This window comes from Montipora foliosa, chromosome 2, assembly GCF_036669935.1.
Source record: "Montipora foliosa isolate CH-2021 chromosome 2, ASM3666993v2, whole genome shotgun sequence".
In the NCBI taxonomy this organism is placed as follows: Eukaryota; Metazoa; Cnidaria; class Anthozoa; order Scleractinia; family Acroporidae; genus Montipora; species Montipora foliosa.
The window spans coordinates 15,123,249-15,133,136 of record NC_090870.1 but is presented as its reverse complement, the minus strand read 5'-3'; the positions used below and the strand labels follow the sequence as shown (position 1 = coordinate 15,133,136).

The 9,888-nt window shown below is 39.8% G+C and overlaps 1 protein-coding gene across 1 annotated transcript in view; it reads left to right on the top strand.

The window, feature by feature from the left end:
• The first annotated feature begins 1,164 nt into the window (after positions 1–1,164).
• LOC137992530 (neurogenic locus notch homolog protein 1-like) overlaps positions 1,165–9,888 on the top strand; it is a 56,184-nt gene continuing 47,460 nt past the window's right edge. The window contains exons 1-2 of the mRNA XM_068837897.1: positions 1,165–1,323; positions 1,445–1,636. Of these exons, the coding sequence (XP_068693998.1) occupies positions 1,266–1,323; positions 1,445–1,636 (250 nt within the window). The 5' untranslated portion in view covers positions 1,165–1,265. The remainder of the gene's footprint in view (positions 1,324–1,444; positions 1,637–9,888) is intronic.

Genomic DNA, 9,888 nt, shown 5'->3' with positions numbered 1-9,888 from the left:
AGAAGCAAGAGATATCAGTTACATGTTCACGCTGAAGTACCCCTATTTCTCGAATTTTGCTTAAAGCAACACCGCCATTCGTCATTCTTAAATAGTTTATTTAGAACTGAAATCTTAAAGAAGTTGGAGTGTTTTTGTGCGAGCCGTTTTTACCACTCAAAATTCTCTTTAGACCTTAAGATTTTTTAATTGCCATCTTAAAATACATGATTTAAATTTAAAAAACAAATTCACTTTTTGCTTTCGAATGGAGCAGCTGTGGTATTGTGTGTTAAATATTCTCATGGTTACAGTAAAGTGAGTGAAAATCGCTTCGGAGGAACAAAGTTGTTCGTCCGGGGTAGGAACGCTCGGATTTTTTATTTCAAGCTTAACAGTCTTGCAGGAACTTCCTAATTTCCCTATGATAAAATGACGATTCCAATAAATTGAAAGTGGGATATTGGATGAATGTTAAAAAATTCAATGACGTGATATTTCTTTTTGTCTGGTACTTCAGTACGTACAGTAAAGAACACATAGATTCTTACTGAACGAATCGTTATAAGCATACTGAGATGTGAAATAATGCAAAAATATATATGTTCATTTAAATTTTTGTTACACAGTCGAATATAGATCCCATAGTGTTGTGTATTTGTGACGTAAAGGTCAACACAATCAAATGTCAAGTATTCTCGCAATATACCTCTTCAAGTATGCTTTTGAGAAAAGTAAACCTTTACCTGGAATATTTACGGTTAATTTCCTCTGCTGGCGATCAAGATCCTTTTGTACACCCGAGACGTTGTTTGCAAATGTCTAATAAACAAGGATATTGAACAAGAAGGAGCTCGCGGGCTCCCGAGCCGAGCACGTGGCTGAGCCCACCTGGTAAACAATACTGATTGTCTTCGCCACGCGCAGCAAGTATCCGCGAAACAAAACCATCAAACAACAATTAAGTTAATTCCTTAATTATTCGCTTAAACTTTCTCTCTTCGCCAGGCTAGAATCCGAGGCAAATATAACCCTTCCAGCGATTGCCACCTGTCTTGAAGCGCGCACAGGCCGAGCCTTCATTGGGCGAGAGAGGGTCACGTGACCGCACAACGCGTCAATTTTACTCGGAGTCTTGAATTCTGGGGTTTTGAATGTTCGCTGGTTTGTCAGCACACATTTGAGGTATTGAGCATGTTGAGACGGCAAGTCAGATTTCATGACCGACTTGCACAAACTTTACTCGCCAACTGGAAGATCGCCTTGGTGGGCTTTCGGCGACTAGCATGTGGAATTTACTGAATATTGTGTGTTATTTGACAATTTTTATAAATGGAAAAACAGGTAACATTTGGATGGGGGATTTCTGGTCAATCTTCCTTTAGAAATAGTCGTCTGATTTAACGCACAGAAACATGTTGTGTTTGTAAGACGGTGACTTCATTTAATTTGGTGTTTTTTGCAGCCGTGGGACGAATCTACAAGCGCCTTAAGTCTCGGGAGGGCCGAACGAACGAGTGTCGGCCACGGCTTGCGGAAAGCGTATTTCGGATTCACTGTACAGGATATACATTATGTGACAATGACAAAGAGTGCAAGAAACCCAGAGAAATATGCGTTTGCAATGAGCATTGTGGAAAGGTCTGCGTGGACCCAAGTAAGTCTTATCATTTATTGTTATCCACTAAGTGATTTATTTTATTTCTTGGTTCAGTTTGAAACCGGTTTTAAGCTCTCAGAGCTGGTTGGGCTAGCTAGGGTCCACATGAGCCTTAAACACGGAGAATTCGTTTCCTTGTGGTTAAGAAGAAAGTCATTCAAATTAAAATGAGTTTGACTTTCGTGTTATCAGTGATATTAAATCAAACATGTTAATATTTTACCAGTATATGCAGCAAAAAAATCTTTTTCTATGGATCATAGGTCGTGTCCTTGATGACACTGATCGATAGATTAAATAAAAATACACAAGCTTTTCCTTTTCTTGCAAGAGATATGAAATTAATGAAGTGGCTTGGGCATTTATTTGTTATTCCTTGTCGTGCCACAAACCTTAAATTTGTAGTAAGAGGATGACCGCCTCCGAACCCGGTTTTCTCGTTTGCGTTAACTGTATTAGAATAATCTCAAGTATGTCTCCCGGTTTTTACCATGCTTCTTGCTTAGATCCGTTTGGTTTATTTGCTTAAGGGTGGATTGGATTCATTTTATTAGGATCGCATCGGTTAGATTGTTTTGCGTAATCCTCGGGCATGACTGACTGAATGAATGAATGACTCTATAAATGATACCACTGTCGGCGTAGTTTTATTTTTACTTTTTGACTCGGTTTTCACAATACACCTGTTTCTCGGAATCAGTGATGGCTTTTCGATTTTCATTTTGCTCCAATTGCCTGCAGCCATTCATGATTAATTTCCACTTGCTATCTAAAGCATAATTGCATTTCCGACTTTTGAAAACAACTCCGAGCTCAGTTGGTAAGCAATCTTCGTGCCGCACTCCATTTTCCCGTCTTGATTTCCCGTTTCTTTTTCTTTTTTGCCTTTCGACAAGCCTTGCACCTGCAATCAATTTTACAGAGCTTCATCTTGAACTCTCTTATTTTTTTTGACAAAGCCAGAGAAGCTTCCTTGACGATTAATATTCATTAGCTGGGAGCTGGTTCCCGCAAGTTCTCTTGCTGTAAACAGCTGTTCCACAGTTAATGTTTTCCCTTTAAGACAGAGGGATATTTAAATTTCTTCTGTGTGCAAAGGGACGCCCGCACAGTCCGCTAGGGATGGCATTACATCGATCGTGAATCTCTTTTCTTTTGTAACGTTTTGACGAAAAACCCATTAAATATGACGTTTGGCACGTGTCAGTCGCACGTCTGACTGATGATGAATACTGCGGATGAAGACAATTATTGCTCGCATGCACTTTATTAGCATGAAATCCGGCTCGGTTTAGAGTTAACTTAATCGTTGCACCGTAAATTTCAGACAATATTGTATTGATAGCAGCTCACCACGACCGCATCTTGTTCTCGCCAGTGGCCGTTTAGGGCCGTTTATTTGAGGACTTTGACATGTGCCCGAAATGTCACTTTACAGACATTTCCTAGAAAGTCTTTTTTTAACACAAGAAATCACCGTTCATTACAGCATGTGTTACTGTGAAGAACTGAAAAGCAAAACGTTATTCAATACTGACTCCTTCCGTGGAGGCCATTGTGCAAGGTGTAAAAACAATCGAACTTGCCTTATGCGAATTAATTTAACGAAACAAAGGAACTCTTTTTTTGTGATTTGACATGCTCGAGCAAAGATTGTGTGGTGCATGATTGAAATTCTGTCAGTCCATTCATTATCTGGATATTTTAAAGTAAACAATTCGTACATAGAACGCAGTAAACGGGAAAGAAGTTCAATATTTTAACTCTCCAAAGTAATAAATGAGACAAGTAACCACCACGAGTCAAATCCCTTCTCGCTTGCACTGGTCGCACCCTAAAGCGAAAGATATTTAATTCATTGTTAATATGTCATACAGCTGTAGCTGTAGATTTCAACGTCGTTAACTAATTGGAAGGAAGGTTAAAGTACATTTTTAGATCAGTTCACAATAAATGCACAACTTCTGAAGTTTTTTTTCCGAATTATTGGATTCCCAACTCTGCCAACTGAAGCAGAGCCGAATTGCCCAACATATTCGTGGATTAAAAGTGTTTACTACAAGTGTACGATGTGTTTGCATAAAAATGAAAGCAGCCTTGGTAGTTTAATGAGAAACGCTTTTAACGTTATTAAAAAGATTGGGCATTGTTCTAATTAGGGATAAATTGTCATGGAAGTCTATAGAAAAGTTGAAAGAAACGACTGCTTTGTCGTGATACCAGAGGCGAAAAACGGCCCGTAAAGAAAGCTAGTTTAAGCCACAGTCGTTGTGGGTCGCAAAGAAATTGAAAGGAGACAGGAAATTTTCCTTCAAGCCTACTTTTGTTATCGAAAATGTTCAAAAGCGTTGTTAGGGTATGCCTAATTTCCATAATAATTTCTCAATCACAAGGGAATTGAAGCCGAAAACTCTCTTTCTATGACGGTTATTCCTTTGGCACGCACCTTCTTCGAGTTTAGACCGGCCTAAAAACCACATAAATTCAATTCAACAGTCACTTTAAGCACTTTAATCCTGTAACATCTGATTGTGATCACTATTCAATTCTGACGCTGCCAGGATTCTTTAAGGTCAATAAATAAATTTAGTTTACTTGCAAAAGAGGTAAATAAAAACCATTTCTGGATCAAATAAAGAAAGTACAGTTGGTTCATGGATTAAACGGAAGAAAGAATACGAAAATTCAATACCCCTCTTCATTTCTTTTTTTTTTTTTTACTCTATTCGGAAAAAGCTTTACAGTGAAAATATTTACCGCGCTGTAAATCTTGTATGAAATATTCTTCCCGAGTCTCCTTAGTCAATTTTTCACCCTCAAATGAAAGTTTCCATTTACAGGAATAACGTTTTTTAAAATGAAAACGGAGTTCCATTTCTATAATAGTTCGTTTCATGCGATTAAAATATCGGCTAGTTTTTTTGTAAAAAGTAAGCCTTCTATGTAACTGGGTGTTACAAAAACGCTTTGCCGAAACGTTTATTAATTTACTCCATATTGTTAATCCAAATTCTCTATTAATGCTTGCCCTCACGCTTCTGTATCGGTTATACTTCTCTGACCTTCCGTCGCGGTTCTAGTTTCTCAATGTCGGCTGAACAAAAGAATTTTCTTTTCGCTGATATCCACATGTTTCTTTCTCCACGTGGTTCAAAAACAATGTATTTTCTTTCTTTTACAATTTCTATCAATTCATTTAATCTCTGATTAGTGAATAATTTAGTTTATTTTAACGAATGGTAAATTTAGCGTGTACCCTGTGTAAACTGTATAAATTGCGGGCAGGCTTTTGCAGAACATCCGCGTATCAGATGCCAATGGTCTCCTTGGTGTACTCCAATTTAGCAGTTGGTAATTTTTGCCAGTCTCTCTTTCTGCATTAGGTCCCCCTGCCCTCCCCCCCCCCCCCCCGGACGTCTGTCGGACCTGGCATGAAAACCTGGAATCTCTTCGAATTCTCATTTACGGAACTTGATACTCCATTAATTAAGACTGATCATTAGTTTAGACTGATCTGTTGAAGGCCTTCGCATTGGAACGAAATCATTAGCTACCAAGAAATTCAAGAAAGATATTAAAAGGGGTTTGAAAAGTCAATATTCAATTAAAACAGAATTTAAACTACCACTTCCACATTTTCGATACCTCTTTGATATTTTCAATTTTCATCAAATTGAGCACCATTCTCCCTTTTCAGAGGAAACATTTAGCACGGCAATCCAAAATCCGGTACGTAGTGCATGTGTTTTTCGGGCTTTACGACGTGACGACCTTTGCGGTGCCGAGAGAACATCTTTGAACGTGTGCTGGGTAAAAATAAACTCGTTTCTGGGCTACAATTTGGAACTATGCGCCTTGTCAATTTTAGTACGTGTGTAAAACCGAGGGTTAAACAAGATAATGGCATTTTAAAAAACTGGTGACTACATACCTCTTAAAAAGAAAGTTACATGTGTATTACGCTTCTTTCTTATTACACCAACCTTTTTGTTCGTCTGTTTTCGGCGCTTTTTTGGTGGTTTTTTCTTTTTTCTTTTTTTTTCTTTTTTTTTTAATTTTGCCTCTTTTTATGAATTTCCTATTTCTAAACTTTTATTTTGATTATTGTTGTTAAGTATATATATATTTCTTTTTTTAACTAGAAAGCACCCGAATTTTGTTTCCCCCTTTTCCTCCTCCCCAATGTATGCAACACAAGCTGCATGTGAACTACATAAATGAGAACTGCGGACAGAAGAATCTTGAGATATTTTACTATTTCGATTGTGAACGCCACTTAAGCATCAACGAATGGAAAGTCTGACAAATTCCGGCTTAACTGAACGGGACTTCTAGATCCTACTAGAACATCTCTCTGTGATACATGTGTATAGTGCTTTACCAATTAGGCTATCCAGTAATGGAGCCAAAACCGGGGAGTTTATAATTTCAGTTTGTAATAAAGAACATGTAGGAAATGTAGGTATGAGGAGGCCATTCCTCTGAAAGACAATTAGCTTCCTTCGCAGCCGTTTTTCCTAAAAACGGCTGCGAAGGAGGCTAATAGACAATAGGCGCTTAGACAATTTTAATTTAAAAACTAAACTAGTGAGCAGCACTCTGCGAACTGTATCTGTAAAACTTGTTTATTCTCCGACGCGTTTCGTCCAGCTAACGTAGACTTCTTCAGGGAGTTTTACAATAATACATTAAACGCCTGTATTTTTAAAAGCCATATCTGATGGCAAAGATGTCGGCCACCAACATTAATTAGGGTTTGACCGGATAGGCGCAGCTGTGAAATATTGGGGCAGTGCAATCTAATTCTGGCATAACTCTTTTGATTACATTCTTAATACGTGCGCCGTGACTTCAATTAAAGGTAGTCTTAATGACAATAGGTGGGAGGCGTGGTGGCCTCATGGTTAGTGCGCTCGACTACGGATCGAGTAGTTCGGGTTCGGGTCCTGGCCGGGGAGATTGTGTTGTGTCCTTGGGCAAGACACATTACTCTCACGGTGCCTCTTTCCACCCAGGTGTATTAAATGGGTACCGGCGAATTTAATGCTGGGGGTAACCCTGCGATGGACTAGCATCCCATCCAGGGGGAGTAGAAATACTCCTAGTCGCTTCATGCTGCAGTAACCGGAGATAAGCGCTGGCCTGATGGGCCTTCTAGGCTAGTAGCAGACTTTACCTTTACCTTAATGACAATAGCCCGCCGTGACTTAGACTTAGCTTAACGGAAAAGCCACTTTCCTCTGTCGCTGGATCTGATTTCGCGAAACAGTGGTAGCAAAATTCTAAATGGATACCCCCTTACATGTAGCTTCGCTTCCAGAACTTCTCCCTAGTCTCATAGAAAGACTGGTAGGAAGAACTGTTTCTCGCATACCTCATTAATTCGCCTTTAATTAATAAAGGCTTTCTTATCGCTAGAAGTGGAACGACTCGAAGGGTATGTACAGGTATTTGTTAAGGGGCTTCTGAAAAGTAGAAAATTGCAGTACATCCGACGCATCTCTAAAGAGAGACAGGTCCAGAAGAGAAATGCGATATATACTTTCGCTGATACAAGAAGTAAGCTAAATACGATCATTTTTGCTGCTAAGAGCACTAAGAAATCCGCGGCAGTGCTTTTCTTAGGGTAAAGGGTAAAAGGGTAAAGGGTAAAAGGGTAAAGGGTAAAAGGTAACGGGTAAATGGTTAGTATTTATCTTACAAAACCTTTGTCCATCTCACTTGTCAAAAAGGGTTGGCAAAGAACACAACATAGTCTACAACACAGATACAGTGGACCAGGCAGAAAACATTGCTTTCACTTCATCCCCTGTTCTCTCTGAAACGTTTTCCTCACACAAAAATTAATTACGAGCACCAGATATTCTTCGAGAAAAAATGGCGTTTCGAACACGGGTTGCTGCTCATAACCTCGCCCGAGTGGGGCTTAGTTTTTAAAGCTAACTTATTCATTTACCCCAAGAACAAACAAAGGGTGCGTTCTATTGAGAAACGTTGGGGTGCGTTTGATTGAAAATCCTTTTTTTAAATCACGATCTTTCTGATTTTCATTCACTGTTCATTGGAACACAAAATCCTAAAACGGATTTTTTCGCGGATTTCATTAATTAATGGTGCTCATTCTCGAGATTTCAATGGCATACCGTTTTCGGATTTTGTGTTCAATTGCAATGCTGAAAGATCCGAGTCTTAAATTCTACATGCAGATTTTCGTAGCGAACGCATCCACAAAGTACAAGCGAGACAGAACATATCAGTTTGCCGTCTTTGCCTCATTCGTGGGATTTGGTCTGCTGTGCTCGCCTACATAGGGCACGCATAATATTACTTCCACAAAAAGATTAATCATGCAATCGAGTTCTCGCCATTTCAACAGGGTGTAATAGGAATTAATGGCTGCGCCAAGCACTTCAGAAAAAGGTTGATTCAAAATATTACCCTTTACCCTTTACCCTTTACCCTTGGAAAAGCACTGCCGGAAAGGAATTCTTACAGGGTATCCTTGAGTCAACACAATTTTAAAATTTCAAACGAAAACATTGCCCTGTTATTTCACAGCTGCTCCTGTTCCCTTTCGAAAATCCGGGTTAGCTAAAACTAAAACTAAAACTAAATCCGGTTTTATCAAAGACCATGGCCCCAAAACATTGTCTCTCACGCCTTGCCCTAATATTTCACAGCTGCGCCTGTTCCCTTTCGAAAATCCGGTCAAACCCCAATTAATGTTGGTGGCCGTGATTTTTGCCATCAGATACATGATGGCTTAAATACAGACATTTAACCCTTTCACTGCCGCCATTGACGAGTAAAATCGTCTGTCGTTAGACAGAGTAAAATCTACAACTGTCAATGTGCATTTTTGGCGGTGAAAGGGTTAATGTATTATTGTAAAACTCCCGGCTGGAGACATCTACGTTAGCTGGACGAAACGCGTCGGAGAATAAACAAGTTTTACAGATACATTTCCCAGAGTGCTGCTCACTAGTTTAGTTTTTAATTATTATTTTTAAATAGACATTAGGCGCTTACGTTGGTTGCAAAAATGAAATGCTTTCAAGTTACTGCTGTGTGCCCATGAGGGAGACGATTGACAATTTTAAGGAAAACGTCGTCAGGAACTTGTCAGAAATTAGCAAGGGGGAGAGGGGTGGAAAACAGGGGAGGGTCACAGTTTTTTGAGCCTTTCAAAAGGAAGGGCAATGAATAAATAGACAGTCGAGTGAGGGTTACAACTGAGAAATTAAGCCATTGTGATCATAAAGAGATGCTTTAATATTATGTTATAACATGTATGAAAATCATGCAAAACGAAATTTTTCCTGCCGTATAAACAAGTTACCTGTTACCTATCTTCTTCGTACCATGTGGCACATAAGGCCTCAACACAATCCCGCCAACCATCTCTGTCAGCCGCTGCCATTTGTACCTCGATCACTCCAGTTCTTCCATCCGGTTTTTTTCTCTTTCTCTCTCCGCCGTCCTTCTCCGTGTTGTCCTTGGTCTTCCCCGCTTTCGCCGCCCCTCTGGGGCCCAGGTCAATGCAGTTCTGCAGTCATTGTTTGGTTCTTTCCTCATGTTGTGGCCGATGAATTTCCATCTTCTCCTTCGCACGTCCTCACTGAGTTTTTCTATCTCAGCCATCTTCAGGACTCCTTTGTTGTAATTCTTTCCTGCCAACGTATCTTAGATATCCGTCTAAGACATCTGTTTTGGAAGACATCGATTTTATCTTCATCACATTTATTCATCTTCCACGTCTCGCAGCCATACATCAAGACTGGCTTCACTAGTATCTTACATAGCGTGACTTTGGTTTGTCGACTGATGCTGTGGCTGCTCCAAGTCTTTTTCAATCTCAAGAATACCCCTCTCGCTTTAACTACTCTGTTATGGATGTCTTCAGTACCTCCACCCTCTTTGGAAACCGTAGCTCCCAAGTACACAATTATCAACATCCTCTATTCCTCGCCCATTTACCTCTACCACATCGTTGTTCCGTCCGTGAATTTATTCGGAGCAGCTTACATTTGTCTACATTAACTTTCAGTCCCACCCTTCCTGCTTCCTGGGCCAGCTTATCGGTCTTAGTCTGAATGTGCTGCCTGGTCGATGACAAAAGGGCTATATCGTCCGCAAAGTGGAGATCCTCGAGCTTTGTATCGAACTTCCATCTTATTCCAGTCTTCCCTTCTTGCAATGTATTTCTCATTATCCAATCAACGACTAGCAGGGATAGTAAACCTGACATG